Source organism: Gopherus evgoodei, unplaced genomic scaffold (genome assembly GCF_007399415.2).
Source record: "Gopherus evgoodei ecotype Sinaloan lineage unplaced genomic scaffold, rGopEvg1_v1.p scaffold_44_arrow_ctg1, whole genome shotgun sequence".
NCBI lineage: Eukaryota > Metazoa > Chordata > Testudines > Testudinidae > Gopherus > Gopherus evgoodei.
The window spans coordinates 931,377-952,321 of NW_022060065.1; the positions used below are offsets into that span (position 1 = coordinate 931,377).

At 46.8% G+C, this 20,945-nt stretch overlaps 1 protein-coding gene across 11 annotated transcripts in view; it reads right to left on the reverse strand.

The window, feature by feature from the left end:
• Nucleotides 1–20,945, reverse strand: part of AGO2 (argonaute RISC catalytic component 2) — a 139,622-nt gene that overhangs the window by 72,684 nt on the left and 45,993 nt on the right. For 6 of the 11 annotated variants that reach the window (XM_030546406.1, XM_030546405.1, XM_030546408.1 and 3 more), the window contains exon 2: nt 5,215–5,410. In XM_030546406.1, the coding sequence (XP_030402266.1) occupies nt 5,215–5,410 (196 nt within the window). The other 5 variants (XM_030546407.1, XM_030546413.1, XM_030546412.1 and 2 more) reach the window with 5 other exon arrangements.

Genomic DNA, 20,945 nt, shown 5'->3' on the forward strand with positions numbered 1-20,945 from the left:
CAGATTTTTTAAGGCAAGAAGGGACAATTTTTATCATCAAGTCTGACCTCCATAACATCGGCAATAAAACTGCACTCAGTAATTTCAGCTTCAAGCCTGTAACTTCGAAGTGAGCTATAACATATTGTTTTAGAAAGATAACCACATAGATTCCTCGCATCTCCTCCAAATAGATCTTCTTAGATGTAAATACATGAACAGAGAATCCACTACATTACTAGTGATGGTTAATAACGCTCACTATTACAATTTTCAGAGGGGTAGCCATGTTAGTCTGGATCTGTAAAAGCAGCAAAGAATCCTGTGGCACCTTATAGACTAACAGACGTTTTGGAGCATGAGCTTTCGTGCGTGAATACCCACTTCGTCAGATGCATGTAGTGGAAATTTCCAGGGGCAGGAATATATATGCAGGCAAGCTAGAGATAATGAGGTTAGTTCAATCAGGGAGGATGAGGCCTTGTTCTAGCAGTTGAGGTGTGAAAACCAAGGGAGGAGAAACTGGTTTTGTAGTTGGCAAGCCATTCTCAGTCTTTATTTAATCCTGAGCTGATGGTGTCAAATTTGCAGATGAACTGAAGCTCAGCAGTTTCTCTTTGAAGTCTGGTCCTGAAGTTTTTTTGCTGCAGGATGGCCATCTTAAGGTCTGCTATAGTGTGGCCAGGGAGGTTGAAGTGTTCTCCTACAGGTTTTTGTATATTGCTGTTCCTAATGTCTGATTTGTGTCCGTTTATCCTTTTTCATAGCGACTGCCCAGTTTGGCCGATGTACATAGCAGAGGGGCATTGCTGGCATATGATGGCATATATTACATTGGTGGACGTACAGGTGAATGAACCGGTGATGGTATGGCTGATCTGGTTAGGTCCTGTGATGGTGTCGCTGGTGTGGATATGTGGGCAGAGTTGGCATCGAGGTTTGTTGCATGGATTGGTTCCTGAGCTGGAGTTACTATGGTGTGCTGTGCAGTTACTGGTGAGAATATGTTTCAGGTTGGCAGGTTGCCTGTGGGCGAGGACTGGTCTGCCACCCACGGCCTGTGAAAGTGTGGGATCATTGTCCAGGATGGGTTGTAGATCTCTGATGATGCGTTGGAGGGGTTTTAGCTGGGGACTGTATGTGATGGCCAGTGGAGTCCTGTTGGTTTCTTTCTTGGGTTTGTCTTGCAGTAGGAGGCTTCTGGATACACATCTGGCTCTGTTGATCTGTTTCCTTATTTCCTCGTGTGGGTATTGCAGTTTTGAGAATGCTTGGTGGAGATTTTGTAGGTGTTGGTCTCTGTCTGAGGGGTTAGAGCAGATACCATTGTACCTCAGTGCTTGGCTGTAGACAATAGATCGTGTGATGTGTCCGGGATGGAAGCTGGAGGCATGAAGGCAGGCATAGCGGTAGGTAGGTTTTCGATATAGGGTGGTGTTTATGTGACCATCACTTATTTGCACCGTGGTGTCTAGGAAGTGGACCTCCCGTGTAGATTGATCCAGGCTGAGGTTGATGGCGGGGTGGAAGCTGTTGAAATCATGGTGGAATTTTTCCAGAGTCTCCTTCCCATGGGTCCAGATGATGAATATTTCATCAATGTAGCGTAGGTAGAGAAGGGGCGTGAGTGAACAAGAGCCGAGGAAGCGTTGTTCCAGGTCAGCCATAAAAATATTGGCATATTGTGGGGCCATGCGGGTGCCCATAGCGGTGCCACTGATCTGGAGATATATATTGTCATCAAATTTGAAATAGTTGTGTGTGAGGATAAAGGCACAGAGCTCAGCAGCCAGTTGTGCTGTGGCATCATCAGGGATACTGTTCCTGACAGCTTGTATTCCATCTGTGTGTGGGATGTTCGTGTAGAGAGCCTCTACGTCCATGGTGGCTAGGATGGTGTTTTCTGGAAGGTCACCAATGCATTGTAGTTTCCTCAGGAAATCAGTGGTGTCACGGAGATAGCTGGGAGTGCTGATGGCATAGGGTCTGAGTAGAGAGTCCACATATCCAGACAGTCCTTCAGTGAGAGTGCCAATGCCCAAGATGATGGGGTATACAGGATTTCCGGGTTTGTGGATCTTGGGTAGTAGACAGAATAACCCTGGTCAGGGTTCTAAGGGTATGTTGATTTGTTCTGGTGTTAGTGCAGGAAGTGTCCTGAGTAGATGTTGCAGTTTCTTAGTGTATTCCTCAGTGGGATGTGAAGGAAGTGGCCTGTAGAATCTGGTATTGGAGTGTTGTCTGGCGGCCTCCTTCTGGTAGTCAGACCTGTTCACGATGACAACAGCACCTCCTTTATAAGCCTCTTTGATGATAATGTCAGGGTGGTTTCTGAGGCTGTGGATGGCATTGCATTCTGCACGACTTAGATTATGAGGCAAGTGATGTTGTTTTTCCACAATTTCTGCCTGTGCACGTCGGCGGAAGCACTCAACGTATAGGTCCAGACTGTCATTTCAACCCTCAGGAGGAGTCCATGTGGAGTTCTTCTTCTTGTGCTGTTGGTGGGAGGGTACCTTTGTATCAGTGCGCTGTTCAGTGTTGTCCTGAAAGTATTCTTTGAGTCGGAGACGGCGAAAGTAGGCTTCCAGATCGCCGCAGAACTGTATCATGTTGGTGGGGGTGGCAGGGCAGAAAGAGAGTCCCCGAGATAGGACAGACTTCTCTTCTGGGCTGAGTGTGTAGTTGGATAGATGGACGATATTGCTGGGTGGGTTGGGGGTACCATCGTTGTGGCCCCATGCGGCAGGTAGGAGTTTAGACAGCTTACAGTCCTTTTTCCTTTGCAGAGAGGTGAAGTAAGTAATGTAGATCTCCTGTCTTATTTTAGTGAAGTCCGTTTGTATGGAAGTTTGGTTATTAATGAGAGTCTCCACGTTGGAGAGCTCTTTTTTGATGTTTTCCTGTTTGCTGTATAGGATGCTGATCAGGTGGTTCCTCAGTTTCTTTGATAGAGTATGGCATAATCTCTCACTGTAGATAGCAGTGGATTTTTTACCTTTAGTCCATTTGGTATGATGTCCATCCGTTTGCATTTGGAAAGGAAGATGATATCTGTCTGTATTTGTGCAAGTTTCTTCATGAGGTTGATGGATTTCCACTCCATACGGCTAAATGCAGTGCCTTGCATAGTGTCAAGTATCAGACGGGTAGCTGTGTTAGTCTGGATCTGTAAAAGCAGCGAAGAATCCTGTGGCACCTTATAGACCAACAGACATTTTGGAGCATGAGCTTTCGTGGGTGTACGTCCACCAATGTAATATATGCCATCATATGCCAGCAATGCCCCTCTGCTATGTACATCGGTCAAACTGGACAGTCTCTACGGAAAAGGATACATTGACACAAATCAGATATTAGGAATGGCAATATACAAAAACCTGTAGGAGAACACTTCAACCTCCCTGGCCACACTATAGCAGACCTTAAAGTGGCCATCCTGCAGCAAAAAAACTTCAGGACCAGACTTCAAACTGCTGAGCTTCAGTTCATCTGCAAATTTGACACCATCAGCTCAGGATTAAACAAAGACTGGGAATGGCTTGCCAACTACAAAACCAGTTTCTCCTCCCTTGGTTTTCACACCTCAACTGCTAGAACAAGGCCTCATCCTCCCTGATTGAACTAACCTCATTATCTCTAGCTTGCCTGCATATATATTCCTGCCCCTGGAAATTTCCACTACATGCATCTGATGAAGTGGGTATTCACCCACGAAAGCTCATGCTCCAAAACGTCTATTATAATTTTATGCCTTATGAAATTTCTCCAACTTCGTCTTCCAATCATCTTTCGCAATGGTGTTCATGGGATTTGGGGTTTAGCAATATTAACTGTAAGCAAATTTCTGTTTGAGTTTGAAGTAAAAAATTCAGACTTCACTAGGCTTGTAAATCAATTTTTTTCTTCCCAAACTGCATTGGGAAAACAGATACAGCGTAGAATTATGAAAAGCGCAAATAGGATCATTTCTAGTAAATGGCATCTCTTCATCCAGGTTCTTACAACGGCCTTCATCACCATATCATGATGGCTACTGACGAGTTAAGGCCAATTTGGGCCAACAATTATATATATTCAACTTTATACTGGTAAGCACTTACCTATTGTGAACATGATTTGCTCTGATCTGCACTGACGTGGTCCTCATTACGTCAGTTAATGAGACTTCATAATTGTTAAACAAACCTCCAATTAGATTTTTTTTCCAAATATTTTCTTACACTGATGCAACTCTACTGAAATTAATAGAGTTGCAGTGGTGGAAGAAGAGAAATTGGCTCAATGGAATTACTACAGTGATGATCTTAGCCCGTTATGTTTGTTTTTAAGTTAAATCCAATTTTTAAATGTTTTTAAAATATTACATTTAAAAATAATCAAACAGAGCAGGAAGGTGAAGTATAGAACAGCTACTTGTGTTCCATGCATGTTAAAGACTGTCTAATAAGAGTGCAGTTAGGTTAAAAAAAATTCTACATTTGTAAGTTGCACTTTCACAATAAAGAGACTGCACTACATTACTTGTAATAGGTGAATTGAAAAATACTATTTCTCTTGTTTCCCTGGCCATCAATAATTTGCAAAATTGATCCATACCTTTTTAGCCTTGCTATCGGTATTCATTTGCATATCTTCCATTAATACAGAAGATGATGAAGGAGGGTAATTTCTTACCTGTTATAATTTAGTTTCTCCAAAGTCCTCTTATACCAGCACAGACAAATGGGTTTACTTCCCCCTGTCAGTAGGTGAAGACAGGAAAACAAGTTGTTGGTAATATGACCTCCCCTTTTAAGGGGCTTGCTAGATGACTCCACTTAGTTATAAACTAAGCAGTTAACAACAATCGTCAAATTCACTGGCGTAACTCCACTCTAGCTAATGGAGTTGTGCCTGCCTATGCCACCAGTAATTTTTGATCAAAAGCTGAAAACTTCACTCAAAGTAAGCTATAACCACCACAAAAGTCAGGTGGGATTTCTAGGTTGGTATAGGAAGACTTGGAGAAACCAAACTAACAGAAATAATGCTTGCTGATGGATATCACCAAAGCAGGACATATTCAAATGGGAAGATATTAACACATCTGATGAACAACAAGGATATCCATGTCCCCAAGTGCCCTATGTGAAAGCTTGTACAGGACCCTAGCTTCTAAAAGTTCCTCTTTTAAAAATGTAAATGGAGGAAAAACAAATAAAACTGGGGGAATGCAAAGCATAATGATATTACCGGTTAACTCTTCTAGGGCATTTCTCTGGCTTTATATCCAATTCATAATGGTAGATATCAATTTTAGGAATGTCCATTTCAAAGAAGTTGGCCTGTAGTTTGATTGTTCTTCCAGAAGTACCAAAATCTGGTCGAGGAGGAGGTTTAAAGGCATATCCCTGTATTGGTGGTGGCAATGGTGGAGGAGGTGCAAGCACTGAAAGAGAGAGAAAAAAAAGCACAAAGTAAAATATCACCACAAAAATTGTCCACATTAGGTACATGCAATGAGAAGAGTAACACACACAAGCTTCTATACTATTTTATAAATGCATTTTTAAACCTGGTCTTCACTCCTTGCTTTTTTTTTAAATATTGATTTAACAGATGAAAACCTATGTCCTGGGCCAGAAGCCATCAGACCCTGACTCACCTGTTCCCCAATTGATGTTAACTACTCCGTATACTTCCCAACTCTTTTTACTGAGGAAGGCCACAGGAGGTAGGTTAGCATTCTGTCCTTTTATAAGTGAGTTAACGCAGCACCTGGGAAGCTGAACAAGAACTTCTTTAAGAGCTGGAACTAGGACCCAGTTGCCTAATATGGAGGACTTAAAGCTCATTACTTGGCCACAACGCTCCTCACAAAATTAGTATGCTAAGGGCTTGGCTACACTTGCAAGTTGCAGCGCAATAAAGGAGCCCTGGGCATACTAGCTCACTACCGGTCCACACTGGCAAGGCACGTAGAATGCTCTGACTCCATGGCTACAGCCCTGCTGGTATTCCACCTTGCTGTGCCCCCACTGGTGTGCTGTGGCGCCAGTGAAGATGAAGGGTCGCATTACTGGGCTCTGATCAGCCTCTGGAAACTTCCAACAATCCCCTTAAGTCAAGTGGCCACTCTTCTTATTGTTTTGAACTCGCTGTTGAAATGCAGATATGCCATTTGAAAGCTCCATTTCTGACAGTCAGCTGCTTATCTGCTCTGAGCCAGATAAGTGTGCTCCGAGACAGATTAGTGTGGAATTCTGTGTGCGAGAGAGGGGAGCAGCGGGGGTCTGCTGCTGTCTGAACTTACAAGACAGCATGCTGACATGCTCTCAGCCCCCCAAAAAACCCACTCTCTCCCCCCACATACACACAACACACTCCCTGTCACACTCCACTCCACCCACCCCCCATTTGAAAAGCACACTGCAGTCACTTGCATGCTGGGATAGCTGCCTATAATGCACCGCTCCCAATGCCGCTGCAAGTGCCACAAATGTGGCCATGCCAGTACGCAAGCAGCCGTCAGTGTGGACAGACTGCAGCACTTTCCGTACTGCACTCTCTGAAGGTGGGTTTAACTCCCAGCGCTGTACATCTGCAAGTGTAGCCATGCCCCAAGTCTTTTGTGCTTGGCTTCAGTATTTGCAAAATGGATCTACTCCCAAATACTGAAGCCAAACACAAAGACCGAGCATTCTAAACTACATTAAAAATAGTAGTTAAGGTTGCAAACGGTTCAAAAACAACAAATTCGGGCATTTCCTGGCTTCTAACGTGACATTGAACAAGTCACTTATAAATCTAAACCTTTAAAAGGAGATTTAGTCACTTAAATCAGACAGCGTGCTGAGCGCAGCAATGCCTAAATACCTTTAAAAATCTGGGTGTCTTAAAGCAAAATTTTCAGGAGGTAGCCCTATGTGCTCGTTTTCTGGGTGTCAGATTTGAGGCTCAAAAGACCTAATTTTCAGAACCACAGAACACAACTCCTATTCGAGTTAGTGTAAATTGAGGTTACTCAGCACCTATGAAAAACAATTAGGTCACAGGTGCCTCCATCATTGAGGACCCAACATTAGCAAATTTTGGCCTTAATCTGTCTCAGCTCCTCAATTGTAAAATGGGAATAATAGTACTTTCCAACTTCACAGGAGTGTTATGAAGATAAATTAATTAATGTTTGAGACACTAGATACTACAGTGATGAGCACAATACAAAGCACAAGAAGTTGTTTTTTTAAATGTATTTAGGTGCAGCTTTTGAGGCCATATATACAGTCATGAGGACAAGAAGAAATGAAGCAGAGGTCCCTGTGAAAAAGATATGTGGTTCTGTAATTAAAAGTTTCATAATGAATCTATCTAGAGAGAGAGGGGCATAATTAAGGTTACTCAGGCACAGAGAACATAATCCGTCACTTTACATTTGTATAAGTTATTGTTTAATGAATTAGAAATAGCTTCCCTTTTTACTGTAGCATAAAAATGAAGACTGAAGACAAATAAGAAAGGTCATTGCTTGAAGGAGATAAGTAATGTTTATCAAACAGCAGTTTTAGCCTGAGAAGCAGCTAACCTATATTTATTACATGAAAATAGATACAAATGGTTTAGCTTTACCACCAACAGATGGGAATTGATTTTTCTTTTGGGGAAAAAAGATTGAAAACCATTGATTTAAAGAAACTTTTTAGACTACTGCTTTAAATGAAGAATTTAAAATCAAGCCATCCCATGCAAAATGCACTACAACAATCCAGTCTGGAGTTGACAGGAAACCCAGCCATAAGAAAGCCCTAATTTAAGTACTAAAGTAAGCCAACTTTGATTAATAAGGTATCAGTATACTGTCCTCAGTAAAAAGATTTATTATGTTTCTTATGAAAAAAAACACAGAAAACAAATTTGACCTTTCTACAATAGTTCATCTAGTCTATGGAAACCAAAAGATTCACACCTATCAATGTCAAAGTGCTGTAGTTTCTGTGAAAAAGGGAAGTGACAGACACTAGTATAAAAGTGTTAGCTACATGGTCCATTTAAAAAGTCATAGGAAACTTCAAATTACATTATTCCACAAAAAACTGCTATAGAAAAAATGAACAGCACACAAATTACAATCAACATTTAGGAAATCTACTCTAATCCAAAAGACAGACTTTATGTCGATCTTCGCCCCCCATCCCCCAATTAAAATGGAAATCCTGGTGCAACCTTAACTGTGGTGGCAATACCACTCCATCAGAATATTGTTGCGCAACATTAGAGCCAGGAGTAGAGTTACTGGAACACAGTGGACTCCTCTGGCCAAGAGGTTCCCAGTACACAGTGTCCTACAACAGGAGCTTCTTTTTTAAAATCCACATGTATACAGAGATTAGTACATCCTGACAACAGCTTTCAGAGGTGTGAACTCATCCACTCATCTTATTAGGTGTTCTTCTCCCCACTCCGAAGTCTACCTTAGTCCTTGGTGTGGAATACTCATTTTCGAGACAATCTTGTACCTTAAATTTGTGTTTTTAAACCCAGAAAGTATAGAGTTATTTTACTTTAATTCCTTATGTCCTGATTTCCAGATGTTTAAATACTGGTGCCTTTGATGTTCAAGGCACTGCTGGCCAACCATAACTCTGCATTAACTGTGGTTTTTGGCAATAAATTACTCCAATTTCTATTTAGACATGCCCTTAGTTCAATTAGAAATGTTCCAAACTAGTTATGCCTAAAGATTTGTCTACACAACGAAATCTATCTGAATAGTTATAGTGACAGATATGGCAATTTCCTCTAACACCCTCTTACTGAATTAAGTTAAACAGTATTCAGTTAATTATACGTATTTTAGTTCAAGATATTAAAAATGCAAATGTTGATGTATTATTGTGGAATCGTATGCAACTTCTTTAAGGGGGAAGCAGGACTAATGTAAACCCTGGAAAGTGTTAGGAGTTTCAAAGAACTCTCTTAAAGCAAGATCAAATTCTCAGCTGAGTAGGTTTCCTAGGAAATACTTGGGAGGAAGGGAATGCAAATTATCCATCTCTGGATCCCTTTTTTGAAGCTGTGCCCCACGGAAAAACCCATTGTCCGCTAGCATCTGTTAGATGAGAAAAGACCATCTACACTAGGAAATTAGGTCAATATAACTATGTTGCTCAGGAATGTGAAAAATCCACATCCCTGAGCAATGCAGTTAACTAGCCTAACCCCAGGTACAGACAGTGCCAGGTTGATGGGAGAATCCTCCGGTTGACCTAGAGCCTCTCCAAGAGGTGGCAGAGTACCTACACTGATGGGAGAAACCCTCCTGCTAGTACAGATAGTGTCTTCACTGTAGCAATGCAGCTGTGCTGCCATAGCAGTTTATGTGCAGACAAGCCCCAAAACTTGAATGAGAAAAAGAAGGAACTCTCAGATTCCTGGGCATACTTGTTCTGAGCTAACAGCTATTATGAATTTGTGACAACAGAAAAAACCCTAGGTGTGGTCTGAAGGATTTTTCAGCGGCCAGAGCCCTTATTGGAGTCAGGGAGTGATATCTGGAAATCTTATTTAAACATATGTGTAGATTCTTTTATTGTTTTTAATATGTTTTCTCTGTAATGTTTTTACTTTAAGAATAAATAAGAATGGCCATACTGGGTCAACGATCCCTCTAGCCCAGTATCTAGTGCTCCAGAGAGAATGAACATAACAGGTCAATTAGCAAGTGATCCATCCCTTGTCATTCAGTCCCAGCTTCTGGCAGTCAGAGGTTAAGGGACACCCAGAGATAGGGTGGCATCCCTGACCATCTTGACTGACCAGCCATTGATTGACCTATCCTCTGTGAACTTATGTAATTAGTTTTTGAACCCACTTACACTTTTGGCCTTCACAACATACCCTGGCAACGTGTTCCACAGATTGACTCTCTGCATTCTGTTTGTTTTAAACCTGTTGCCTATTAATTTCATTAGGTGACCCCCGGTTTTTGTGTTATGTGAAGAGGCATAAAACACATTCTTATTCAGTTTCTCCACACCATTCATGATTTTACAGACCTCTATCATATCCCCTCTTAGTCGTCTCTTTTCCAACTTGAATATTCGCAGTCTTTTTAATCTCTCCTCTTATGGAAGCTGTTCCACACCCCTAATCATTTTTGTTGCCCTTCTCTGTACCGTTTCCAATTCTACTATATCTTTTTTAGATGGAGTGACCACACAGTACTCAGGGTGTGGACATATATAGTGGTATTATATTTTCTGTCTTATTATCTAGCCCCTTCCTAATGATTCCTAACATTGTTAGCTTTTTTGACTGCTGCTGCATATTGAGCAGATGTTTTCAGAAAGCCATCCATGACCAACCCCTTTCTTGAGTGGTAACAGCTAATTTAGACCCCATCATTTTGTATATATACACAATGGTTGGGATGAAGTTTTCCAATGTGCATTACTCTGCCTTTATCAACACTAAATTTCATGTGCCATTTTTGATGCCCAGCCAGTCAGTTTTCTAAGATTCCTTTGTAACTTCACAGGCAGCTTTGAACTATCTATCTTGGGTAATTTTGTACTGTCTGCAGACTTTGCTACCTCAATGTTTACTTTTTCCAGATTATTCATGAATATGTTGAACAGCACCGGTCCCCGTACAAATGCTTGAGGGAGCCCACTCTTCACTGTGACAACTGACCATTTATTCCTACCCTTTATTTCTATCTTTTAAGCAGTTACTGATCCATAAGAGGAACTTCCCTCTTATCTAAATTGCCTCCCTTCGATGAGGGACATTGTCAAAAGCGTTCTTGAGTCCAGTACGCTACCCACTGGCTCACTCTTTTTTAAAGTTTTCTGACCTCCTCAAAGAATTCTCAGAGAATTGTAAAAGGAAAATATGCCTCAAAGCTGTATTGACTCTTCCCCAACATATCATGTTCATCAATGAAGCTGATAATTCTTTATTAAGATGATGTTTAAAAAAAGTGAACGGTACAGAGTTTAAGCACAGAAATTTCTGGTTATCAGGGAATAACATACAGATTATCGAGGGTGCAAAGTTTGGTTTAAGATTTGGTGGCATAAGGAATACATAATCTGCAATATCCCCGATTGGAGGTAAAAGGTTGATGGGTCAAAGTACATTGAGATATGAGGATATGAAGTTCATAAAGTGGCTATGTTAGGATGTGGAGTATAATAAGTGGATATGATGATGAGAATGGATTGACCCTCATTTGGTGAGATTTAATGTTCAGGGAGTTTATGGTTCCAGTTCATATGATCCAACGGAGAAAGTTTGTTGGTCCCTTTCTCATAGTTGAAGAACGACATCACTCTGGCAATTAGCCTGGTACTGAAAATAGGCTTGGCAGCCTGTAATTGACAGGTTGCCTCTGAAGCCTTTTTTAAAAATTGGCATATTAGCTATCTGACAGTCATCTGGTAAAGACACTGATTTAAGTGATAGGTGACATACCACAGTTCTTTCAAAACTGATGGGTGAATACCATCTGGCCCATGGTTTAATTTATCAATTTGTTCCAACAGCTTCTCTATTGACAACCCAATCTGGGACGGTTCCTTATATCTATCACGAAAAAGAATGGCTCAGGTGGGGGAATCTCCCTCACAACCTTTGTAGTGAAGACACATGCAAAGAATTCATTTAGCTTCTTCACAACAGCCTTGTCTTCCTTGAGTGCTCCTTTAGGTACCTCAATCCACCAGTGGCCCCACTGATTGTTTGGCAGGCTTCCTGCTTCTGATGTACTTTAAAACAAACAAAACAAATACCCTGCTGTTAATTTATGTCTTTTGCTAATTGCTCTTCAAATTATTTTGAGTCTGCTTAACTACACTTTTACACTTGACTAGAAAGGAATATAAATTCTGGCAATTTTCCTCACTAGGATTTAACTTTCAATTTTTAAAATGTCTTTTTGCCTTTAACTGCCTTTTACTTTGTTGTTTAGCCATGATGGCATTTTTTGGTTCTCATACTGCTTTTATTTTGTTTATTGTACACATATAGCTTAGGTCTCTATTATGATGATTTTAAAAAGTTTCCACGCAACTTGCAGGCAGTTCACTCTTGTGACTGTTTCTTTTTATTCCCGTTTAACCAGCCTCCTCATTTTTGTGTAGCTCCCCTCTTTAAGTTAAATGCTCCTGCGATGGTTGTCTTGGTATTCCCCACACGCCCAATAAGGATGTTAAATTTAATTACATTATGATCACTGTTACCAAGCAGTTGAGTTATTTCACCTCTTGGTGATCCTGTGTGCCACTTAAGACTAAGTCAAGAATAAATAATTTAATCTCCTTTTCTCAGTTACAGGCCTAGTTGCTCCAAGAAGCAGTCAGTAATGGCGTATGGAAATTGTTTCTCTCCATCCCTTCCTGAGGTGACATGTATCCAGTCAATATGAGGATAGTTGAAATCCCCATTATTACTGAGTTTTCTGTTTTTGAAGCCTCTCTAATCGCCCTGAGCATTTCACAATCACCATTCTAGTCATATAGTCAGCAGTATATTCCTACTGCTATGTTCTTATTATTTAAGCATGGAATTTCTATTCATACCGATTCCATGGTACTGTTTGATTCATTTAAGGTTTTAACTATATTTGTCTCTATTCTTTCTTTCACATATAGAGCCACACCCCCAAGAGTGCCATCTACTCTGTCATTCCTATATATTTTGTACTGTAGTATTACTATGTACCACTGATTATCAGGTTTCTGTGATGCCTACTATCTCAATACCAGGCACTTAAGTTCACCCCTCTTAGTATTTAGACTTATTGCATTTGTATACAAGCATTTTCAAATTTGTCAATATCTGTCTGCCTTCATGTGATGTAACTGAATGGGACTCTTTTTTGTTTGCTTTTTTCTCTTCAGTTCCTACCCTGTACTGTATATCCTAGGAAAACAGAGAGGATAGAAGTTGATAGAGTAACCCTGTTAATAAATCCTCCCTAAGAGACGTGCCTGTCCAAACTGTGTGCTCCTTCGAATCTGTTGGCTTTCCCCCAGCTTAGTTTAAAAACTCCTCTATGACCTTTTTAACTGCACATGCCAGCAACCTGGTTCTATTTTGGTATAGGTGGAGCCTATCTTTCATGTATAGGGTCCTCCTTTCACAAAATGTTCCCCACTTCCTAATAAAACTAAATCCCTCCTGCCGACACCATCACCTCATCCACACATTGAGACCCTGAAGTTCTACCTGCGTAACCAGCCTTGTGTGTGGAACTGGGAGCATTTCACAGAATGTCACCATGGAGGCCCTGGACTTTAATCTCTTACCTAGCAGTCTAAATTTGGCCTCCTGGATGTCTCTCCTACCTTTCCCTACATCACTGGTACCTATGTTTACAACTACTGGCTCCACCCCAGCATCGCATCCAAGTCGGTCTAGATGTCATGAGAGGTCTGCCACCTTCACACTCGATAGGCAATTCACCATGTGGTTCTCCTGGTCATCAAAAATCCATCTACATTTCTAACAATTGACTCTCACATAACTATTACCTGTCTCTTCTTAATAACAGGGTATCACCTATCACCTGGATAGGTATCATCAGTTTGAGAGGATACCACGACATCATCTGGAAGGCGGGTTCAACTATAGGATTGTTTTCCTCCACTGCAGCTTGAGGTTCTCCTTCCTCAAGACTTCCATCCTCCTCAACAGCACAGAGGCTGTCAGACTGAGGATAGGATCGCTCTGCTACGTCCTGGAAAGTCTCAGTTTTGTACCTCCCTGTCTCCCTTACTTCCTCCAGTTCACTCTGGTCTCAAGAGCCTGAACTCAGTCTCTGACCCCATGAGCTGCTTGCACCAAATGCACACATATGCCACCTGCCCACAAGGCAGGTAATGATACATGTGCTGGCTTAGAAAGAGCTGTGTGGTAATGTACAGCTGTGGCCTTTACTCTCTTGATAGTGTTTGAAAAGAACGCAAAGCAGCAGAACCAGCCTGTTTGGGCAGTCTGACTTTGCTGTGGAATTCACAGTGTAGACAGGAAACTGCAATCTGGGAATACCGGTCAGGAGGGAGAGAGATGCATGTCTCCACAGAGGAAAGGTGATGGCTAGGCGGCCAGAAACTTAAGAGTGGGTGCCCTTGTCGCTGAGGGTGCCTTTCCCCTGAGGGGGAAAACACATATGCAGTTGCCTTCAACTGTCACAGTTTTACCAGGATAATTATGCCAGTTAATTTCCAAGTATATACATGCCCAAACTTGTATTTAATAGTTAGATGATGTTTTCTCAGTTTGTAAAGGAAATTTTAGAGTTTGGTTAGCAAGATCTGGGTGAGTGGGTTGGGTTACTTAGTGACCTTATTTAATATTTTAATGTCCAAATTTTCTATCAAGGGACGAAACAATTTTAGGAACCTTCAAAATAAAGTTTCTTTATGCAGTGAAAGATCTTGCTATCTGGACTGTATCTATTTTCTCAGCCAATAGAGCAGAGGCATCTCCTATGGAAGAGCAGTGCGGATGTCTCCATATACACGCAGCAATAGCTGGGGTGTGGCAGCTACCTTTACGCCTGGTCCATACTACGCAGTTAAATCGATTTAAACAGCGTTAAATCAATTTAACGCTGTATCCGTCCACACTACAATGCACTTTAAATCGATTTTAAGGGCTCTTAAAATTGATTTCTGTACTCCTCCCCAACGAGAGGAGTAACGCTAAAAAAGACAGTTACTCACCTTTGTAACGGTTGTTCTTCGAAATGTGTTGCTCGTATCCATTCCAGTTAGGTGAATCCCAAGCCTTACCTAGGCGGTGGGGTCGGAGTGAGAAGTCGCGGCATGGAGCACTGCAGAGCCAAAGGCCGCGTCATCTCTGGACTGCTGGACCAGGGTCTAGTGGGAAGCAAAGGTGTGGACCGATGACCAGGTCGCTGCCCGACAGATCTCTTGGAAGGGTACGTGGGCGAGGAAAGCCAGCGACGAAGCCTGCGCCCTGGTAGAGTGCGCAGTCACACGGCCCGTAGGGACGTGAGCCAAGTCATAGCAGGTCCTGATACAGGACGTTACCCACGAGGATATCCTCTGTGAGGAAATGGGAAGCCCCTTGATTCAGTCCGCTACTGCCACGAAAAGCTGGGGGGATTTGCGGAAAAGACGGTTACTCACCTTTGTAACTGTTGTTCTTCGAGATGTGTTGCTCACATCCATTCCAGTTAGGTGTGCGCGCCGTGCGTGCACGTTCGTCGGAAACTTTTTACCCTAGCAACTCCAGTGGGCCGGCAGGTCGCCCCCTAGAGTGGCGCCGCCATGGCACCTGATATATACCCCTGCCGGCCCACCCGCTCATCAGTTCCTTCTTGCCGGCTACTCCGACAGTCGGGAAGGAGGGCGGGTGTGGAATGGATGTGAGCAACACATCTCGAAGAACAACAGTTACAAAGGTGAGTAACCATCTTTTCTTCTTCGAGTGATTGCTCATATCCATTCCAGTTAGGTGAATCCCAAGCCTTACCTAGGCGGTGGGGTCGGAGTGAGAAGTAGCGGCATGGAGCACTGCAGATCCAAAGGCCGCGTCATCTCTGGACTGCTGGACCAGGGCGTAGTGGGAAGCAAAGGTGTGGACTGATGACCAGGTCGCTGCCCGACAGATTTCCTGGATGGGCACACGGGCGAGGAAAGCCAGCGACGACGCCTGCGCCCTGGTAGAGTGCGCAGTCACACGGCCCGTAGGGACGTGAGCCAAGTCATAGCAGGTCCTGATACAGGACATTACCCACGAGGATAACCTCTGCGAGGAAATGGGAAGCCCCTTAATGCGGTCCGCTACTGCCACAAAAAGCTGGGGGGATTTGCGGAACGGTTTGGTCCTCTCCATATAAAACACGAGAGCCCGACGGACATCAAGCGAGTGGAGTTGTTGCTCCCTGCGTGAAGAATGAGGTTTCGGGAAAAAAACTGGGAGGAAGATCTCCTGGTTGATGTGGAAGGCTGAGACCACCTTGGGGAGAAAGGCAAGGTGCGGTCTCAGCTGCACCTTATCTTTATGGAAGACTGTATACGGGGGATCTATCGTGAGCGCCCGGAGTTCCGACACCCGTCTAGCAGAGGTAATAGCTACTAAAAAGGCAGTCTTCCAAGAAAGATAGAGCAGGGAGCAAGTAGCTAACGGCTCAAAGGGGGGCCCCATGAGCCGAGACAACACCAGGTTAAGATCCCAGGTAGGGGCAGGGGGTGGGACGTTAGAGTATAGACGTTCCAGCCCCTTAAGGAATCTAGTCACCGTCGGGTGACAGAAAACGGAGCGGCCATCCCCACCCGGGTGAAAGGTGGAGATAGCCGCCGGGTGGACCCGCAGGGACGATATCGCCAGGCCCTGTTGCTTAAGGGACCAAATATAGTCCAAAATATTGGCCACCGAAACTTCCATCGGGAGGAGACCCTTCTCCACGCACCAACAGGAGAAACGCTTCCACTTGGCCGAGTATGTCGCTCTAGTGGAAGGCTTCCTGCTGCCCAAGAGTACCTCACGTACAGGGGTGGAGCAGCGCAACTCAGAACTGGTCAGCCACGCAGGAGCCACGCTGCTAGGTGCAGCGACTGGAGGTCCGGGTGACAGAGAGTTCCATGGTCCTGGGTGATCAGGTCCGGGTGAAGGGGCAGGGGAACTGGGTCGGCTATGGCCAGGTCCAGCAACATGGGGTACCAATGTTGCCTGGGCCACACCAGGGCTACCATGATCACGCGGGCCCTGTCCCTGCGCACCTTCAGAAGGACCCTGTGGACCAGCGGGAACGGGGGGAACGCGTAGAACAAGTGGGTCGTCCACGGAATAAGGAAGGCGTCCACTATAGACCCGGGTTCCCGGCCCTGAAAGGAGCAGAACGCCTGGCATTTCCTGTTCCCCCTGGACGCGAAGAGGTCCACGCGGGGACAACCCCACCTCTGGAAAATCGAGAGGGCGACTCCAGGCGGAGGGACCATTCGTGCGCGAGGAAGGATCTGCTCAGGCGGTCCGCCAGCGTGTTCCGTACTCCGGGGAGGAAGGAAGCCGTGAGGAGAATGGAGTGGGCTATACAAAAGTCCCAGAGTTGCATCGCCTCGTGACATAGGGGAGAGGATCTGGTGCCACCCTGCTTGTTGATATAGTACATGGTCGTCGTGTTGTCGGTAAATACCGCGACACAATGACCCCGAAACTGGTGACAGAACGTTTGACAAGCAAGACGGACCGCTCTCAACTCCCGCATGTTGATGTGTAGCTCCACCTCCTGTGGGGACCACAGGCCCTGTGTCCTCAGGGTTCCCAGGTGGGCCCCCCAGCCGAGATCTGAGGCATCCGTCGTTAGGGACATCGAGGGCTGGGATGGGTGGAATGGGAGCCCCGCACACACGACGGACTGGTCTAGCCACCAACTGAGAGAATCCAACACCCCCTGGGGGATTGTGATCAGCATGTCTAGTGACTGCCTTGCTGGCCGGTAATGTGCGATAAGCCAAGACTGGAGGGGCCTCATGCGGAGCCGTGCATACCCGGTCACAAATGTGCAGGCTGCCATATGGCCAAACAGGGTTAGACATGTCCGTATCGATGTCAGGGGGGCTGCCAGCAAGCGCTGAACGATCGCCGACAACGACTGGAACCTCGGCAACGGCAGAAGGGCCCTGGTTACGGTGGAGTCCAGGACGGCCCCAATGAACTCCACCCTCTGCGAGGGGAGCAGGGTGGACTTGTCCACGTTGATCATGAGGCCCAAGATAGCAAACAGGCCGGTGATCCTGTGGACGTGGCTGCAGACCTGCAGCTGCGACGTGCCCCGAATTAACCAATCGTCGAAGTAAGGGAACACGTGAATGCGACTGCGCCGAAGATGTGCCACAACGACGGCCATGCATTTTGTGAATACCCTCGGAGCCGTAGAAAGGCCAAATGGGAGGACCGCAAATTGGTAGTGAAGACGGCCGACCACGAACCGAAGGAAACGTCTATGGTGTGGCCATATAGCAATATGAAAATAAGCGTCCTGCATGTCGAGGGCGGCATACCAGTCTCCAGGAATGGGATAATGGTCCCCAGGGATACCATGCGGAACTTCAACTTCACTAGATATTTGTTGAGCTCTCGCAGGTCGAGGATAGGCCTGAGGCCTCCCTTGGCCTTGGGGATCAGAAAGTAGCGGGAATAAAACCCCTTGCCCTTCTCGTTCTCCGGAACCGCCTCTATAGCTCCTTTGTTGAGGAGCGTCTGTACCTCCTGGCGGAGGAATTGCTCGTGAGAGGGGTCCCTGAAGAGGGACGAGGGTGGGGGGCGGGAGCGAGGAAATGATACAAACTGCAGACGGTATCCCGTCTGCACCGTGCGTAAGACCCAGAGGTCGGATGTTATCCGGGACCACGCCTGGAGGAAAAACGAAAGGCGGTTGGAAAACGGGGGGGGAAGGATCCATGGGGGATACTGGTATTATGCCCTCGGGCGCGCCTTCAAAACGAAGGTTTGGGTCCAGGTGGGGCTTTAGAGGAGCATTGGTTTTGCCCCCCTTGATTGCCCGACGGCCTGCGCCTGCCATTTCTGCCGTGGCGCCTATTAAGGTCCTGCCGCTGGCGGAACTGGGGGTATGGCCGACGCTGCTGCTGTTGCTGCAGTCGGAAGGGTCTGCGTTGCGTCCCAGGCGTGTGCATACCAAGGGAGCGCATAATGACCCGATTGTCCTTAAGACTTTTCAGTCTGGGGTCTGTCTTCTCCGAGAACAGGCCCTGGCCTTCGAACGGGAGGTCCTGGATGGTATATTGGAGCTCCGGTGGAAGGCCAGAAACCTGAAGCCAGGAGATGCGGCGCATCGTCACCCCTGAGGCGAGGGTACGGGCAGCCGAGTCTGCAGCGTCCAAGAAGGTCTGCAACGAGGTTCGTGCAACCTTCTTGCCCTCGTCAAGAATCGCCGCAAATTCTTGACGCGCCTCTTGTGGCAGCAGCTCTTTGAACTTATGCGCTGCCACCCAAGAGTTAAATGCGTAGCGGCTAAGAAGGGCTTGCTGATTGGAAACCCTGAGCTGAAGGGCCCCAACCGAATAAACCTTGCGGCTGAGGAGGTCCATACGCCTGGCCTCCTTGGATTTGGGGGCTGGGGCTTCCTGTCCGTGCCGCTCCCTCTCGTTCACCGACTGTACCACCAGGGAACATGGTGTCGGGTGAATATGGAGGTACTCATAGCCCTTGGAGGGGGCCATGTACTTCCTTTCGACGCTCCGTGCAGTAGGGGGGATGGAGGCCGGTGATTGCCAGATCGTATTGGCGCTGGCCTGGATCGTCCGAATGAAGGGTAGGGCGACCCTGGTGGGAGCATCGGAGGAGAGGACGCTGATGACGGGGTCCTCGATCTCAGAGACCTCCTCAGCTTGCAGGCTCACATTCTGTGCTACGCGCCTGAGGAGGTCCTGATGTGCCCTGAGATCTAGCGGAGGAGGGCTATTAGAGGAAGTGCCAGCCACCGCCTCATCGGGAGAAGACGATGAGGAGACCCCCGGCAAGAGTGTGTCCAGCGGGGGGTCCGCCTCAGCCCTTGCCTCTGGCTCAGGAGGGAGATCAGGGTCCTGTTGCTTTGACCCGTCCTCCCCGTCCGGGGAGGGAGGGGAGCGAGACAACGACGCCTCCGGTGCCCTGTGCTCTGCCGTTGCAGGCCTAGGAGGAAGCTGTTGGGGGCCCTGGGCTTGATGGTACGCCCAGGGTGTCCAGAACCCCCACTGTTGCGGACCCTGGTCCTGTTGCGGAGGGTCTTGAAAAAGTGCCACTTGTCTGTCAGTGCCCAGCGCGTATACACTGTCCGCCTGCGATGACACCGACGGCTGTCTGGAAGGCCATGGAGGGGCCGACCGCGGCTGGTAAGAGTCTCCGCGTCCTGGCGCCGAAGATGTTCTCGGTGCCGGGGACCGGTACCGGGAGTCATACCGGTGCCGGGATCGGGACCGGGGTCTGTCTTGGACTCGGTGCCGGGATCGGGACCGGGACCTGCCACCGACGCGGTGTCGGGAGGTCGACCGGGACCGGGACCTGCCACCAACTCGGTGCCGGGAGGTTGACCGGTGCGCTGGTCGACGGCGGGACTGGCTCCTAGAATCCCAGTGCCGGTATCGGCGGCTGGAACCAGACCGTGACCGTCTGGAGGCCGATCGGTGCCACGAGTACGACCGGTACCGCCGGGGGGAGCGGTGCCGGGACTGCGAGCGGCGGCGGGATCTTGAGCGACCATGGTGTCGGGACCTCGACAGCGAGCGTGAGTCCCGAGACGGCGCTGTCATCATAGGTTTGCCCCTGGACGCTACCCGCACCGGAGGTACCGGGGGTGGAGGCTGAGTTGACTCAGTCAGGGCAATGAGGTCCCGTGCTGAGGCGAAGGTCTCTGGCATCGATGGGACCAATAGCTCAACCCCAGATCTTATGGGGGAGCTCGGCGGGACCGGACTCGACGGACCCTCCGGGCCCGGAGTCGACGGTGCCGGTAGCGCCGTGGCAGATGTCGGTGCCGGGTGCTCCACTCGAGTCTGCCTGGATGGAGTTGCAGACTTCGAGGGTCTTGCTTCTGCACCCGGTGCCGGGGAAGGTCGGTGTCGGGGAGTCTTTCCGGTGCCGGCACGATCCGGTGCCGGTGTCGAGATGACGGCCTGCGAAGCTGCCGGGTCGACTGCCGCTTCCATGAGGAGAGTCCTAAGTCTCTGGTCTCTCTCCTTCTTTGTTCTAGGCTTAAAAGCCTTACAAATGCGGCACTTGTCCGACCTGTGCGATTCCCCCAGGCACTTTAGACACGCGTCGTGAGGGTCGCTGGTCGGCATCGGCTTCTTACAGGCCGCACATTGCTTGAAGCCCGGCGAACCAGGCATATAACTAACTACACTTAACTACTAACTATCAACCGTAGAACAAGGAGAGCTAGACGTGGAGGACAGCTATGCCGCGCTCCACAGTTCCAACGACCGACACGGCGGTAAGAAGGAACTGAGGAGCGG